Source organism: Lolium rigidum, chromosome 5 (genome assembly GCF_022539505.1).
Source record: "Lolium rigidum isolate FL_2022 chromosome 5, APGP_CSIRO_Lrig_0.1, whole genome shotgun sequence".
Classification (NCBI taxonomy): domain Eukaryota; kingdom Viridiplantae; phylum Streptophyta; class Magnoliopsida; order Poales; family Poaceae; genus Lolium; species Lolium rigidum.
Window position 1 is genome coordinate 25,734,159 of NC_061512.1, and position 18,140 is coordinate 25,752,298.

At 47.3% G+C, this 18,140-nt stretch overlaps 1 protein-coding gene and 1 long non-coding RNA gene across 3 annotated transcripts; one reads left to right on the plus strand and one right to left on the minus strand.

The window, feature by feature from the left end:
• Positions 1 to 3,568: 3,568 nt before the first annotated feature.
• On the plus strand, positions 3,569 to 6,243 carry LOC124657759. 2 transcript variants are annotated; one of them, XR_006988832.1, is made up of 4 exons: positions 3,569 to 4,059; positions 4,653 to 4,868; positions 5,767 to 5,874; positions 5,975 to 6,243. It is a non-coding gene; the product is annotated as an uncharacterized LOC124657759 (long non-coding RNA). The 2 variants fall into 2 exon arrangements; XR_006988833.1 differs by having other exon boundaries at positions 5,772 to 5,874.
• A 9,101-nt stretch (positions 6,244 to 15,344) lies between these two features.
• On the minus strand, positions 15,345 to 16,019 carry LOC124655764 (aspartyl protease family protein At5g10770-like). The gene has a single exon (XM_047194613.1). It carries the CDS (start codon positions 16,017 to 16,019, stop codon positions 15,345 to 15,347), a length of 675 nt encoding a protein of 224 aa, XP_047050569.1.
• Between the last annotated feature and the right edge of the window lie 2,121 nt (positions 16,020 to 18,140).

Below are 18,140 nucleotides of genomic sequence, written 5' to 3' on the forward strand. Positions count from 1 at the left end.
TGCCTTTCTCCATGTCGCAGGTGCATGGTCATGCATGGCCGACCATCTCGTGTCGCTGCTGCATGGTGGAGTACTAGAGTAGTTTGTTTTGAAGGAGCATGGTAGAGTAGCTTTGTAGTATAGCGTAGCTTCCATGGACCATGGCCGGATGACCACACCACATGCAATGCAACGATGAGTAAAATGGATTTGACTTGCTTTTCCACGTCCAATCCCCTCGGGACTGGTTGTGCACTTTCACCGTTATGTGTACTCGAATCTGGCGTGGATATGTACATGATGAGGGTCATAGGCTAACAAGTTGACTGGCCTTTGTTCCATCTTGCTTGAGCTCCGTGTTCTGCACCAATGCCTCCTTGTCAGCATGCCGAAGCACCCTTTGTGGTTGGTTGGGTGGTGTTGATGAAGCGAGATTTCCTAGCAACGGCTGTCTGTGAGATTAGTTGGGCCTTGAATGTCGGACGGTGTACCGTCGAGAGCTTGATGGATATTCACGGATGAATCTTCCGATTTAAACACAACCCTATCTAGTTGGACCGCTATCGATTATACACCATCTTCATCGAGCCATGTCGCCGCACCCGATGGCATTCAAATATACATGGACCCCTACGTCAACACTCGTCTCCCTCTTCAATTAACATCGGCCTAGCTATCAACCCGGCGAGGCGAAGCTACTCCATCGACAAGTCTTTTTTCTGACGAAACAAAATAACTCTATTACGTCGGGATACCAAAGAGGCGAAGGTGAGGCATCGAGTCCAACACTGGCAATGCGGATTCCATACTCACCCGTGTAACAAGCTGACGATCGAGGCCATACACCTTTGTCACCGAACATCCTAAAGACAAGGCTAGAAGAGGACACATCTCCGAACGCCCTTTCACCGTGCACGCACGGCAACCGGATGAGAAAGATGAGTCAACAATGGTTCTATTTTTACTCGACGAGCATGGCGATGGATGTGTACGAGGTTTTTGTAATGCAGTAACGTACACTTTTTTTGAGGGAAAAGTAGCGTACACTTATGCATGGGTGGTGTTTGATAAAATGAGGAGAACGGCCGTTCACCATGTGTGCATGTGTTTACAAGTTTGGCTTTGATTGTTTTTTTAGGTAGGGCTTTGATTGGTTAGTTCTCTAGCTAATTGCGCGAATCCATCTCGCGTCGCAAACATCGCTGCGTGCGTGATGCCCTGCGTAATGGGACCTGGGTGCAGGACCTGCGCGCGCGGGTCTCTCCACCTCTTTTGGAGTCGTTCGTGGCCCTTAGAGCGCTGCTGGAGCTGGCGCAGCTCTCCCCGGGGAGGCGAGACAAGTTCACTTGGAGCTTCTCGAGCGACGGTGTCTACTCGGCCTCCTCCGCTTACCGTCTCCAATTTGCGGGCGCGGTGGAGTCACCCTTTGTCCAGCTCGTTTGGAAGCCCTGGGCTACCCCCAGGTGTCGGCTCTTCGCTTGGTTGCTCGCTCAGAATCGGTTGATGACGGCTGATAGACTTCTGGCACGGCAATGGCCAAATGGCTACTTCTGCCCTCTTTGCATGCGCAACCTCGAGACTACCACGCACCTGTTCGTCGAGTGCCCCCTTTCGCGCACGATTTGGGAGAAGGTTGCTACGCTCGCGGCGGCGCCAACCCTGGACCCTGCCACCTGGGACGTGCACCACAGGGTCGTCGACTGGATGGGCGGCCTGGCCACGGGGTTACCTAACGCCGAAGCTTCTCGGGTGCGGTCCTGGGCCATGCTTGTCCTCTGGCACATTTGGCTTGAGCGCAACGCCCGTACCTTCCGGGCGTCTACCTCGACGGTCGAGTCTATCATCGCCAAGATTGCTGACGAGGCCGCGGCTTGGGACCGCGCTGGCGCGAAGATCTCCTCACCACGCGAGTAGTCGCCTAGCTCTTCTCAGCAGTGGCTTGGCATCCACCTGCTTGATCGTGTTGTTGATGCCGTCGCTTGTCGTTGTATTCGGATGCCTCTTCTATTAATATATCGAGCAGCTCACCTGCCGAATTCTCAAAAAAAAATTGAAACAAGATCGAGTAGCAGGCTGCATGCCTCGGGAGCTTATTTCGCTAGGATAGTTAATTAGTTTCCATAGAGCACAGAGTAATTTTCGTGAGCAGTTAATTAGGAGTGATTCCCACGGTGTTGTCGCTAGGATAGTTTTGGATGAGGCGAGCAAAGAAAAGGGACGACGAAGATCCTCTCCACGCCCGCGGGGGTTTCGCCGTCACCCGTCAACGAGTCACATCAGACTCGGCTCATGTTGTCGTCGCGCGCAACCCTGACCGGCGGCGTGTATATAATAAAATTTCAATTCAAGTCTGAATTTAAATATTATCTATTGCAGGCACGGGCAAAATGCCCTTCAAACGAGGTGATTAGTGGTGGCCTCGTACACTCGATCCCCCGCGCTCACCGAACGTTGTATAGAGGGCATGATTGAAGATGCTCTTAGGCCATGCACGTGGAGTTTCCACCTCAATCCCAACCCATCTAACACCACCAAGCCATCCATCCATCCATCCATCCATCCATCAATGAGGCGACGAGGCGACATGACGTAAAACACCACCAAGCCATCCATCCATCGATGAGGCAACGATCGCCCCACCCATCTAACAAGCCGACAATCGAGGCCATACACCTTCATCATCGGACAACCAGAAGATGACGCATCTCCAGATGCCTCTTCAACGTGGCTTCGTGTATGGATGGCAAGCGGGCAAGGAAGACGAGATTCGGCGACGACGACCCTTTCTATTTTTACTAGACTAGCCTTGCATTGGATATTTGGATGTATGAAAACTCGTCAAAAGGAAAAGGAGGCTCATGCTTTCTTTTTTTGATGGAGGAGGCTCATGCTTAATTGACGGAATCCCGCGTTCTCCTTTTTGGTATGAGAGAAAAATTCAAATTAAAAAATAAGACCACGACATAATAATTTGTGAGTTGGGCCATCTGCATTTTGGGCCACGACATCCCCCAACTTCCCGGCGCCGCCGCCTCAACGCCGGCCGCACCTGCCCCTCCGCCGCTCGCCGAGCACCCCACCACCCATCTCCTTCGTCGCCGGTCACCCAGACCTGTCCACCGCCGCCAAGCACGACGCCCCTCCTCCCGTTGACCGGAGAACCTCACAGACGAGGGAGGCCGCGACAGGATCCGCGCGCGCGCCTGCTTCCATGGTTCCGCAACAGGAGGTCTACGCGTGGTCTTGGTGGCTTGCGGGGACGACCAAGGCGGCGCGACGGCTGCGTCCGGCGGTAGGGGCGCCGGGAGAAGGAGTTCGCCGGCGACTCGCCCGGGCTTCTGCTGCCAGCGTCGTCTCCAACGACCACGTCCGCGAGCTGCTGCCGGAGAAGGCCGCGCGCTGAGGTTATCAGCACAACCTCTCCCTCTTTATTTTACATCTGGATCACAAGATCCGATCAGAAATTTCACGTCTTGTTCCTGTTAAATGGCAGCTTCTTGATTACACACCTGTATGTATTTTCAGTGTTGCTTTGCTTACACGTAGATGTAGACAGAAACATACGACGAGGAAAAGGGCTATACTAGTAGTTGCTTACAAGTGAGGTGCATAAGCAAGTTACTGCCTACGTGAGAAACGAACCTGCTCACAGTAATAATAATTGCATAAAGGTAAAATGAACTAGACAGGGTTAACTGAACAAACTACCGGCAAGATTCTGATAAATCATTTACAAACCTGCAACCAACAGACTTTTGGCTGCTACGTTCCTAGCATTTGATGTTCCAGGACAATAATGCTGTTTATCTTACGTTCCAGGTCTTCTTCCTCAACCTGGTGCCGGTGCACTCGCACATATACAACACCCGCAGATCTGCTTAGGTAAAGCTGTTGCCGGCGCCCCTCCTGTTGCTGCGAGATGATCTAGTTACGCCTCCCTCCACGTTGGTGCATTTGACGATTCACTCCAAGATACATGGGGATGTTCTTTGCCTAGCCTAATCGAATATATGGCTGCCTCCTTCGACTTGAACGACTCCTACATCACCGCGCGCGTCCCCCATCGGCGAGCCACAGAAGGTCAAATTTGTGCATTTTTCTGTTTCGAAGTTTAAATAAGTACAGGATGCAGCAGCGATTTGAAAAATATGCATTGATATCTATTGATGTCTTGTGTGAGGTACTCGTATTGTCTATACCTACTATGTGCAGCGGTAACATTATTTGCTTGCTCTAAAATATGTAATACGTTACACATCTTCCATAAATTCAATGCTAGGTCTGTATATCCAGTTCGCATGTTGTGTGCTATACATAGCATTCCCATCTTCGATAATGGTGTTATGGCTGTAGCTTCCAATGGTGTTAGCCTGTAACTTGCAAGGCAGGACGTAGATGTAGATGGAAACATACGAGGAAGAAAAGAGCTATAGTTGCTTATTAGTGAGCTGCATAAGCAAGTTACTGCCTATGTGAGAAACGAACCTGCTGACAGTAATAATAATCACATAAAGGTAAAATGAAGTGGACAGGGTTAACTGAACAAACTAGTGATAAGCTTCTGATAAATCATTTACACTAAATTTCTAATCTGCAACCAACAGACTTTTTGGCTGCTACGTTCCTAGTATTTGACTTGTCAGGACAATAATGATGTTTATCTTATGTTCCAGGTCATCTTCCTCAACCTGGCGCCGGTGCACCCGCAGATCTGCTTAGGTAAAGGTGTTGCCGGCGCCCCTCCTGTCGCAGCAAGATGATTTATTTATGCCTCCCTCCACGTTGGTGCATTTGATGATTCACTGCATGATACATGCAAATGTACAGCTGCCTCCTTCAACTGGTACGACTCCTACATCACCGTGTCTCCCATCTGTGAGCCACAGAAGGTCAACTCTATGCCCTTTTTCTGTTCGAAGTTTAAGTAAGTACGATGCAGCAGTGATTGAAACATATGCATTGATCTTTATTGCTTTGTTGTGTGAGGGTACTCGTATTGTCTGTACCTACTATGTGCAGCGGTAACATTATTTGCTTGCTCTAAAATATGTAATATGTTACACATCTTCCATAAATTCAATGCTAGCTTTGTATATCCAGTCCTCATGTTGTGTGCTATACGTAGCATTCCCATCTTGGCTAATGGTGGTATGGCTGTAGTTTCCAAAGGCGGTAGCCTGTAATGTTTCTGTCTTCATGCTGATCTTGCTATTTCAGTGATCTTGATCTGGTTGTGTCTATGTTCCACTTCTGAAAATGTGGGCTTAACTTGGTGTGGTTGGGTTCTTACTGAAGAGAGTTGTACTATTGCTATATTCTGGCTGATTGCACTTCTTGAACCGTACTAGATTGAAGTGCTTATGTCTAGCTCAAATGTCAAATAGCTTTGTTTCACCAGATGAATGCTGTTTGCTGGAATTGTATGACCGAAGTGTTAATTTTGTCACTATTTGATTCAACGGTGTGCCATTTTGAATTGCTAAACTTTTTTGTCCCTTCTCTTTGGTGTATGCATAGTTGACGTTGGAAACTTGTTTCAGTAGGTTCTTCACTCTTTGGTATATGCATAGTTGATGTATAATTTACCTCATTTGGTATTTCATCTCTTTGGTATATGCATAGTTGATGATGCAAACTTGTAACTAGTGCTGTTCTGGGATGAAAATCTACAATTGAGTGCTATTTTAGCTAGTCAGTATTTACTAGTGGTATTGTGGAACTCTACGGTCTGTTTGTGTCCAGTTGTAATTGTTCTTGTACCTGCTGTCATCTCACTCATATTGATAGCTCAGCGAGGATTCTTTGCTGAAAGGAAGAGTTACCCATCCATGGTGATGAGGCATAAGAGTTGTTGCCTCTGCATTTCTTTTGCCCGCTGCCTTATAACTAGATCAGGTAATCTCTCACTTTCTCCATCTCCCCTGGTACTACAGAGTTGATCATCTAGTAGTCTTGCTCTACTAGATGAGCTGACCATATTTTGTTCTTGTGCAAGGATATTGAAAAGGAGGAGTAGATGCATGGCAGCCAATTAAGGTATCAGCTGTTATGTATTAGTTGGCCATATAAAAATTTGCAGATTCTTGTGGTGGTAGCGGGGTGAGGAGGCGCCTCCTTTCGGAGGTGTGCAACATCAAATTTTGATTCCTCTATCTGTTTATCTTGTTTGTTTGGTGGCTGCAAGGGAAGATAAATTGGATGGTTATGTTGCTGCCTAGGAATAGGATGGATGAATCCTCCTTGTAGTGTTTTGAGTGGTAATCCTGGCTGGCTGGCTGTATGATCTCCTCCAGTATGATCAGTTGGATGCTGGAATCGAAGCATACGTGCATATGCGTCACCGTTTTGCTGTTTGTAATGGCTCCTCCAGATTGGAGCTTTGTAAGAGATGGTGTGTTAAGTAATTGGCTCGTTTTGTGTTTTGTATTCTAGCTAGTGTTGGAGCTGGATTGATTCCGCGCTAATCCAAATGTTGTTTCTGTTTTTGTATGCTGGTGTGTGAGCTATCCAGACATCCTCGAGAGAAACATGACTGAGGTTTCAAAGTGTGTTATGACGAGAATTCGTGTTTTCTTGCGAACAGTATATAATCGTCAGATGAAGGTTGTCCGTGATTTATTAAAAATTGGATGTGTAGATACATTCAAATTTTAACAAATCTCACACAATCTTCATTTGAGGGAGGGAGGGAGTATGTATACTGTTGGTGATCGATCTCGGTGGAACTATACAAGCCAACGATCGATGGATCCCACTATTTTTGTATAGGCTTGGTCTGAATTGTTTATTACTAGACTAGATTGATAGATTGCCCGACACGTAATAATTTCGGCGCCAAAATGGTTGCCAAAATCCAGCGTCGCCATAATCCTTGCGAAAATTTAGCGCCAAAATGTTTATCGGGTAATTAATCGTGATCTTTTAACAATCGCCTTCATCAATTCTCCTTAATTTCCGTGACATTTAATCCTTACGTATTTCTCTCTATGCATGCCCCTTTTTCTCCGGTGGATTTAACTGCACTGCGATTTAACTGGCCAATAATGCATGCCTTTTTTCTCGTGATGGAGAGATTTTAGGGGAGAGGATTTAGGAATTTATAGCGTTCCCGAGGAAAATTAATTAATCAGGCCATTATTAAGCAGAAGAAAATCACCGAAACGAGAGAAGGAAAACTAATCACCTCAGTATATCTCGCCAACCACCGCCCCATCGCCGCCGGCACCGGCACCGGCGCCGCCTCGTTTCCCCCACCACCGGCACCTCCGCCAACCCCATCTCGCCACATCTCCTCGGCCCGGGTCAGACGCCGTCTCCCTTCTCCCCTCCTGCACCAGGTCCTCCCACCATGCATGGCGGCGCGACCGGCCGTGCTCCTCAACGCCACTCGCGTCCATTCGACGGCGTGCGCGGCTCCATCGTTACCCAACCCTTGTCCCCATTATCTTCTCCTCCCGAGAGACGACAGTGGCGGCGCCCCCTCTCCCACCCACCACGGCGACCCGGCCGGCATGCTCGCCGGCGCACGCGCGCGTCGGTAGCACGGTGCGCGGCGCTCCGTCGAGCTTGCCTGGCCGCGTCGCGCGCGTGGCTGGGGACGGCTGCTGCATGCCGGCGACGCAAACCGCGGAGGGACTTCATCGGCCACGCGGAAGCCCTCCTTGCCCCGCATCTCCGCCGGCGATATGGTCAGCATTAACGGCCCCGTTTCCCGTCCAGGTGAGATGAGGACACCCCATCTCACCTGATTTTGATTTTGCTCTGCTAACAACTCCACATCGCTAGCAGTTTTTAGCCAGACACGTACATGTTCAGGCTCGATTTGACACTTTGATTGAGGTGTGCAAGATTAGTTAGATTCATGCAATGCCGGTTCAGTCCTAAAAAAATTGATCTTTACAGTTAGACATAACAATTGGACATCAAGCCAAGCGCTTGTCTTGTCACTGCTATTGTAGATTTAGATCAGCACATGTAAAAGTTTCAGCCTGTGTATAATATCTTACCTTGGACGGTGCTGATTACAACTTGAAATTTTGTTGTTAATTAAACAAGAACAGTTTGATGTACTGCTGCATCCTTGCAATACTGGGAATAATTCGCGTCAATTTGATGATTGGATTTTTAAGTTGTTGCTAATGCTAGCTTGCTGCTTGAATTAAAATTTTCCTTTAAGAATGGCTGGACATACACTTGATGAGCTTGATGATATCCTTAAGCTAGAGTTTTTCATCATTTCACTAGTGGTATTGTTTATATGCAGGCTGACCCTTATGTGGTGGTCTAGACAACAGTGTAGCATTGACAGCGCTACCACAACCCCGGCTGCCTCAAGAGGTTGGAACTTGTCCCGCTGTCATGTGACGGTGGTGGGCTAGCGACAGTTATGGCGTTCTGCTTCAGCTAGAAGCATCCGGTGAGTACCTCAGGCCCCCTTCTCCCTCTTTTACATGCTCTGTGGTGCCACGGCCTTGGAGGCATGGCTTGCGCTCTAGGCCATCAAGTTGATGCCATGTGTTTCTGTGCCTAGATGATTTTGGTCTTTTGTTAAGTGTACCATTTGATGTGTGGTCTGAATTTTCAAGAAACAGCAATGGTCATTCCAAATTTTCGAACATGCATGACTAATTTTCGTAGAGATTTGACATCTAGTGCAAATTGTCTTTGGTTTTGATGCTTGGAATCGATTTTGTGCAATGTGATTGGATTATGTATGGTGGTGTCCACAAAATGAGACCCTGGAACTGGGAACAATTGGTGTCCATTATATTTTGTCTTTGTGAGGGCATATCTAGCTAGTAACTATCTGTCCATAAAATGATCTTTTTTATCAGTGTACATGTGTTCATTACGACCATGCATGGTCCATTCTGTTGACATGGTATTTTTGTTGTTCCGTATTAGCTTAATAATCATTCTCCTTTCGTTTCTAATATGCGAACTTTTTATATGCGAGGAGCGGTTGTCTCGACAACAATGTCGGATTGACAGCGCGAGCCCAACCCCGGCTGCCTCAAGAGGTAGGAACTTGTCCCGCGGTCATGTGATGGTGGTGGGCTAGCGATAATTATGTCATTCTGCTTCAGCTAGAAGCATCCGGTGAGTACCTCAGGTCCTCTTCTTCTTCCTCTTGGCTTGCGCTCTAGGCCATCAAGTTGGTGCCCTGTAGTACTTTCTGGTGCTAGAAGGTGCTGTTGTTGCCATTGCTATGGTTTGTTTTTGTGCCTAGTGCATTTTGGTCTTTTTGTTAAGTTTACCAATTTCTGTGTGATCTGAGAAGAGCAATTTTGATGCCAAATTTTCGGAAAACAGTAAAGGTCATGCCAAATTTTCGAGAAACAGCAATTTGGTTTGTTTTGCTGCTGTTAGTGTCGATTTTGACACCGAGGACTATTTTTGGAGAGATTTGACATCTATTGCAGATTGTCTTTGGTTTTGATTCTTTGAATCGACTTGTGCAATGTGATTTGAATATGCATGTTAGCATGTATGGTCGTGTGTCCTAAATCGAGGTCCTGGATCTGGGAACATTTGGTCTCAGTTTTATTTTGCCTTTGCCTAGGCATATGTCTATCAACGCTATCTGAATTGTGCGTGCTCAAGTGCATCCAAGTTATAGTGGTGTTATTTTGGAGCCTTTATTTTATTTTATTATGTAGATAAATATGAGTGTTTGCTTTGATGACTTGACTATGCTTTGTTCTTGCCCGTGGATGACGAGGAGGCGGAAACGGCAGGCATCGGTGGCCTTCTTCTTCTTGCCGGACTCCATTGCCCGGCGGTGGTGCTGCAGTGGTTGGTTGATTGGAACGCCCACGGCTTAAATGTGCTGTGTGATAACGATGCACATCATACTTGTGAAGGTTGGGAAGTTGCATCTATATGGTTTGACGGGTGGTGTTATCAAGCATTTACCGTTTTGAGTAGAAATGTCCGGTACATGAGTAGGTGTCATGCCAAGTACTACGTCGGTCCATAAAGGCCTGTTGTCTAGATTCAAATGTGTATATACATATATAGTAGAGATACATTTTGAATTTGGACAAGCTTTCAGCGTTCTTTTATGGATAGAGGGTACTAGTATTTTGGACGAACCTCGTAATAAGTGAAGTTAGTGTGATCTCACCTTTTCACAAACGTATGTTTTCGATGCATATGTCCAAATAACGCGCAAACAATGCGACTCATGGAATCGACTAGGCAAGTTAATAAGTCGAGAGGGTACCATAATAGGGCCTCGTGTGGCTGTACGCTCAGTCTTGGTTCAAGAGGTGAGAACTCGGTTCTTAGGGTCGGCAGAAACGAAACAACCCCTTTGAGCGGCCTCCAATGATATATAGTTGACCAAATGGCCTTTTGTAGGTACTAGGTCGCATAAAATGATGTGTCCTAGCTAAACCATATCTCGAGATTACGTCCAGTGACCCTCGGCGTATCGGGAGCTATGTCGACGATGTTCTTACAGCCCTCGGCGTCCGTGGACTACGCCAATGGCCCCGACCTTTGGCCGTCGGGCATAGACCCACACCATCATCGACACCATTCCGTTTTCATGTAGGGATCCTAGTGCTCAATTGACATTGTCGGCCACCGCCCCGCAATAGTCGCCGGTGCCGCTATATCACCGTCAGCATCGCCAACCAATCAGTTACCCACGTTGATCGATGATGAAAGACCGCCCTGCGGTTTCTGGTGGACGTACGGTTTCACACCCCCATGAAGATTTGCCAAAATTTAGATGTAGTATTTAGAAATAGCATGTGGATATATAATATGTAAATAAAAGGAAAATTGAAAATGGTGGCCGAAGGAGGGAGGGAATAGTTCTAGTCTAGTATAGTAGCATACTACGTACGTACTCCTAGCTAGTAGCGAAGAAGAAAAGGAAAAGGAAAAGGGACGTATTTGATCCCTATTGTGTAGAAGAGTGGTTAAGATTAATTTTGTTGGAAGAAATAATTATTTTGTGTTGGAAGAGATGGACGTAGTAGTATATATGGACAGGAGCAATTATCGGTCGTGACGTTTGTTTGTTTGTTTGTTTCAAGACGAGGAGAGCACATTAATTAACCGGCCGGCCGGCCGTCACGTTTGTATCGATCCTTTTTGATGGTCACGTTTGCAACCATGACACGATGGAGGCAACCTTTTGTATCGATCCTTTTTGATGGTCACGTTTGCAACCATGACACGATGGCAGCCATCCGCGCGCGCGTCTTGTGCGATTCGTTCAATGCCTTTCGGGTGAATCCATCATCCTCTTTTAAAGAAGGAAAAAAAAAAACCACGTGGAAAACGGAAAAGGAAAACGGAATCGCATCGAGCGAGAATCGCATCCGTAGTCCTTGCAATCATTCGCTCGCTCCACCCATCCACCACGCAAACCGGTCTTTCCACGGGGCGGGGCCCGCGGTCAATCCAGTCCACAGCGAGCGTAGACACCAGATGCCGGTTCTTCTCGATTTCGATTCTGTTTTTTATACATGACGCTACATCTATTCTGGTAGAAAAAGAGAGGTCGATGGCTAGGAATCAAAACCAGAAAGCACGGAATCAAATGCACGATAAAATACCTGCCGAGCTTCAATCCCTAGCTAGTAGCCGCGACAAAGACGGCTGCTGGACTCGACTCGCCTCTGACCAACCAACCCGGCCGGGCCGGTCATCATGTGCGCATCGTATGGCATTCATCCATCCTCCTCTTCGCCACATGCCACGCCGCTGCATCCAGGGAGAAACTACCGATGGATGGATTCATCAATTCCACGTACAGATTAATTAGAAGAAAAGAGACAGAAATAAACGGAGGCAAAAGACCACCCATCCTCTCCTCTCCTCTCCGAGCAAGAGTCTAAGTCTAAGTCACACGCGACGCACGCGTTGGCTAGACCCCTCTCCATATTTATAGATCTAAGACGGTTTGGTGGGAAGAGGGAGAGGTTCAAATTTTCCAGATATTTAAGCCGGTCTTTCGATCCTTGGCTTCTGTTTGCTACTCCTAGGGTGTCACGGACGGACGAGATGGCTATTGCCTCGGATCAGTGACGTGGCTGGCATGAAAACAAACGCCCCCGTGAACAAAGGAGATCAATCCCACGAGTTAATTATGGAATGGAATCGTAGCCCATCAAGAAACAATCACAGCAACACTTTCCTTTTACTTCTGCCTTGATTTTGCTAGACCGGCCTGCCGCATACAGTTCTTTCCTTGTTTCCGCTCATCATCATAAACGGGGTCAGAGGTGCCTGGTTAATAGCTCACACCGTCACAGATTGACTTCTAACCTGTGATTTGTTCAACTCCTTAAAAAAGAGGTTCAAATTTCCAAAGATTCAAGCGAGTGTTACAATACTTGGTTTCTAATCTCATGTTTGTTATTCCTGATCGAGGACCTATGGACATGCGAGATGTAGAGTCCCTCGGATCGGTGATCGTGGCTGGCATTAAAACAAATGCCCGATGGCCGAGGAGATCAATCCTAGTTAACTCTGGAACAGGAACGTAGCTAGCCACTCAAAAAAATATTTAGTGCAGGTTTCTCCTAATATTTCTGCCTTACCTACGCTTAGACTTGCTGCACTTCTTCCCTTTTTTCCACTCATACCTATGTGTGCTTCCTAGTTACTCGACCATCCTAAAAGTCACACGCGACGCACGCGTACGGCACAAACTGATGAGGTCTAAGACCCCGTGTGTGGCCCGATCTCGCGGATTGACTTCGAAACCAAGAGGGGAGATGGGAAAACGCGAGGAACACGAAGAACACGACGAACACGAGTGCACATGGTGAATCCCTCTCAGAAAAAAAACACCGGGAAGGATGGTCTCTAGACCAAATATGAGTTGCATGTTGGTGACATTGTATTTGCCAACTCCAACCTAGGGTCCTAGGGTGAGTCAGCATAGCGGCATCGTCTTCCTCGCCTCTGACCAGTAGAGAATAGTCTCGTCGATCGTCATGGCGACAAACCTGAAGAGCAATGTCGTTGGTTCTTATCCCATTCTCGCGTCCCATCCATTAGTCCCATGTAGTAGTAGATGAGTCCTTTTTTACTGGGTACATATTAATTGTGGGTTGACAATAAATCATGGTTTTTTATTATCAATATATGGTTGGATGATTAGAAGAGCAGCGGCACCCCCGGCCACTAAATGATATTTTGGTGTATCATAAATGCGGAATATTCTACAGTGGGAGGCAATGTTCCTGATGACGGTGAGACGTGTGTGGTGATTTCGTCAATCTCAAAACCTGCTAAATCAATTTCTTAGACTTGGTCTGTCGAAGGTACTCATAGGCTTGGATGTGCGTGCGTATATTCATAGGGATAAATATGTGTACGTATTTGTGAATATCTACGATTGTACTGTCACAAAAAAAACTAGGCTTTCATGATTCGCTCGTGGCAATATGCGGGGCCTAGGCCCAGGCAGCACGTGAGTCATTTGCGCTCTATATCGATCGGCCTATTTCGTTCATTTCCTAAGCTTCAAGTAACTAATAACTCTCTTGTTCATTTAATTTTCTTTGCCTCGTAGGGTTTGAAGACGGTTCTCAGATCAAAAGGTCGGTGATTTCAAAAAAGAGCTAGAATTCAAAAGGTCAAAGGCTAAGAATGGTGGCGATATTCAGCCACCGGGGACCAATCTATGTGGATACTATGTCTGTGAGATGATCCGGAGATACACCTCTGAGCGGGTTCCGAGTGATACCAATGCTCGGAGGAATAACCTCCGGATGATGCTTAGTCCGAAGCTCGCTTCCGACCACTTCAAGAGGAACTAGCCTGGATGGTTCAGGAGGGAAGTCTTCCATCCTAAAGGAGAACACCATTACGAGGACGTAGAACTTTATATGCATTAAATTATGTATGGAAACTTGTTCAAAATTGTATATGGTCATCCGATGATATTGAATATATATTGTATATTCCTCTTGAATTCTTTTTTGTTCTAATTTCAAATTTGTTTGAAATTGTACATTCATATGCATGTATGTAGTACCGTAGAATATGTGAAACTCCTTCAAAATTAAAATAAAGCACAAAAAAATAAAACAATACAAATTAAACAGAAAACAGGTTTAGGGGGGCAGGTTTAGGGGGGGCTAAAACCCTAAACCTGCGGCGGCCTTTAGTCGCGGTTGGCCAGAAGAACCGCCACTAAAGGTCCTCCGCCCCGACGACCGCCTGGCGCCCACGTGGACGGGCCTTTAGTCGTGGTTCTTAAGCAACCATGACTAAAGGGGGGACCTTTAGTCGCGCTTATTAGATCGCGGTTGCGCAACCGCGACTAATGGCAGTTGCGAACCGCGACCAAGGCCCTTTTTCCACCAGTGTGGAGGCGGTGGTAATGCGTGGAGACGAACCCGCGTGTGGCCGCTGCTGCTCTGCTTCACCGTGTCATGCTGCCGCACTTCGCCCACGGCAGGCACGTGCTCACGGGACTCTATACGGTCACGAGCCGGACGGCACGCAGAAGAAGTCGCGGTATGGCATGGTTAAGATCACTGACCGGAGCACGGGCAAGGTAGCTGATATAGGTCGTCTCGACCAAGCCTTCGACCATGTAGAGACTAAGGAGCGCGCTGCTGAATATTTATCGGCTTTGGTGACGATATGTAAAATGTACACTTTGCCTGGCAATGTTCTTGTTGGAGGCATTGTTTTGAGAGTGGGGACTATCTTCAGGGAGAAATCCTAAGACCTTTGGTCGGGCGACGACGGCGCTGGTGCACTGTTTCCTTCTTGGAGGCGTCGTTTTTAGAGAGTCTGTACTCAGGTGTTGTCACGGTGGTGGTTGTATTGCTGTTGCTAGGTCTAGAAGGCTCCAGCGGGACTTTTTTTCTTAGTTTTCTTTACTCTTTTTTGGCTGTGTGCATCCGTACTGCCATTAGGGTGGGGCGTTGTTGCAGAGGCTGGATGTAATTGGTATCTTTTGATATTAATATATTCCCTTTATCGAAAAAAAGTAAAATGTACACATCTCTTTAGATCTGAATAACAAAATGTCACAATTTTTTCGTTGTGTCTATTTCGTGTCCACTTTAATTCATGTCTGATCCACTAAAGTCTAAACACTCTCTTTCATTACTCTTCACGATTGAAGCAATACAAACACATGCGGAGACATGACGTACTAGTAGGGGTACTTGATAAATTTGGCCTACTTGGAGCTTGTTTGGATGCCCTTACTAGTATCTTAGTTTGGATTTGGCAGGGAATTGATGAACTAAAAACCCCGGCAATCCTAGATGATGAGTAAGACTCACTTATTTTCTATCCAAACAAGCCCTTGGTGTTCCTTAATTACCTTGGCAATCACAAATTCACAAACAAGTGGGCGATGCCGTCCCTGAAAATGATCAGCACGCGCCCTTGCGGAAGCCGAAGACGCTCTGGCCGACGTCGTGCAGCACCTCAACCGTCCGCTGCTGTAGATTGCCGATGACACTGCCGTAGTCGGCGGTGGCAGCATAAAACGCAAGGCAGCTGGCTGACATGTCCATGATCCCGCTGCGGTCGAGGTCGACGATGGCGCCCCCGTCGAACACCAGCGCGACTGGCGGTATCGTGAGGTTGTCCTCCTCCACCCCTGTGAAGTCGAAGCAGGTGTCGAAGACACTCCATGGCGGTGCCTCGGTGTACTGCGTCATGCTGGCCTTGAAAGCCGAGGAGAGCGCCGAGTACGCCTCCAGCGGCAGCGTGGTGATGCGGGTGCCGGAGTCCATCAACGAGCCGGCGGCGAAGACCGAGGGCGATATCCCGAGCAGATTCCCGTCCACTTGGATGTCTTGGAGGAGCACGTTGTAGAACGTTAGGTAGTCTTTGACTCTGAGCATGGGCGTCGTCACGAAGTCCGATGTGTCGTTTGGCGTGCCCAGCGTGAGGAACCCGGAGGTGCTCGAGGTCGCCGGGAGGCAATAGGAGAAGGCCTTGCCGTAGGTCGCCGCCGTCTGCGACACGAGCGACTGTACGTCGCCGTCGAGTGGGTAGCAGCCCAGGCACGTTCCCAGTCCAGCATGGAGCGGGAATCGCATCCGTAGTCCTTGCATGCACGGCCGATCCCAGCGCAAACCCACGGGGAAGCGAGCGTAGACGTCGCGGGAGGAAGGAAAGGGAGTCAACGGGCGCGCGTCACCCGTCAGCGCGTCACATCGTCGCGCAACGAGAAAAACACGTGCCACGCGATTTCCTCTCTGGAGACCGACAGGATGGATGTCACGCCGCGCGCGTATGTACGTGCGTGACTGGTTGGGTGAGCCCTCTCAATCAATCAGGTCAGATCGGATCAATGAAATGAAATGGAAACGAAAAACCAAATCAGATCCCGTGAGCAGAATCACGTACGTGTGCTTACTAATCCAAAACAAAAAAGCTACACTAGTACGTATGTACGTAGTACCTAGCTCTACTACTCCTACCATAACGAAGAAAACCCAAAAGAACAAGGGCCGTCGGAAGATCTGCACACACGCGCGCAGCTAACAAAGGACGAGCTACCACAAGATCGAGAAGAAAAGGAAGATGGATGGTTTACCGGCCTGCTGGATCGATCCACCGAGAGAGGAGCTCGCCACCGAGGGAAGCCGGCCGTAGCGCCATGCCTCTCGCTGGCGCCCAAATCCATCTCGAAGCTGAGCGGCCTCCCCTCCCCTCTCCTCGACGAGTAAAGAGTCAAAGTCTAAGTCGTCACACACGACGCACGCGTTGGTTCAACCCCAACTCATACTTATAGAGAGAGATGTGACTGGTTTTTGGAGTGGTTCGAAATTTGTGGAGGGAAAAAAAGGTGCGGCGGGAATAAGTCTAAATTTTCGGACCTCCACTTTCCTCCTAGTTGATTGATGTGAGAGATGGATCGCTGGCAGATAAATGACAGGCAGGGTGGAAGCTAGACGTCTGGGCACTAATGCACGTTGATTTCTTTCCCTTGACTGCGGTGGACTCTCCAATTATACAGAGTAAATCTAGGAGAGATAGATGGAGCACTGGTTATGTACTCATCTATAAGAGGAAATAGGTGAAAGCGCAAGGTACGATGATTAATGCACATGGATGCATGGTGGGCCATGTTGGTTTCTTTTCCTAGTACCTAGTATTAACTTATGACTGGAGTCAGGAATCACAACCAATAAAATTGGAGCACCATACCGTGTGTTATGGAAAGGAATCCATTGGTCATACCGCTAGTTTCTAGCGTGGAGCAAATTATGGATTGATGATGATATACTTCCTTCGTGAGTACCATGGATCCACGTCAGAGCTAATTATGGAGTTAGTTATTCGGAGGGCTAGGAGGGACAGATTATGGAAGTTAACTATATGGAATGGTGATTATCTACTTTCTTTGGTTACAACGGATCAGTGCCCGAGAAAATTATGCAATTGGTTTGATAGTCTCCTTCCTCTGTTGTAGGTTTTTCTCCAAGATAAGAGATTATGGTCTCAACTTTACCAAGAACAAATGTCAAGTATAAAAGGGATTCCTCTGTATTTTTCAGCCTAGTTTTTCTGACTTAGATAATGGATTCCTGCCTCAACTATACCAAGAACAAACGTCAAATCAAATACTACTACCAATTTAGATCTCTATTCTAAAATCATTAGTGATTTGTTTCTTGGACAGAAACGTATGGAAAAAAAATGAAAGGTTTATGCTACAGGCAATGTTTCAAGCGCTAGGCCTTAAATGCCCAGCCTTCAGCGATTATATATAAATGCACGCAAGCAAATATAAAGTTGTACATGGTTCAAAAAAGCTAGCTGCCGGGGTGTATGATAATATATCTCCATGTTCAGTCGAGCAAAGGTGTTCACCATCAGTAATATATATAAGAGTCTCAAACCATATAATTGCTTATAACAGAAGATACAATAATCCATAAATATCACAAATTCTAACAGAATAATGTTGCTCACATAATATCTGAGCAGATTGAGAAAATATTTCCCTCGCTGCCGCCATAGTCTGCAGGAAAAGCTAGAAAATTCTATGACCTAGCTAAAATATTAACATACACACAGGATATATGCAGCATGTAATTTCTACACTCAAATTCAAATGCTACTGCGAGCTGCAGACACATGCTCTCCATGACAGCTCCGAGCACCTGGTTATCTTTCTCATGGCCTCCTTCGTGACCCACCTGGCACCAACA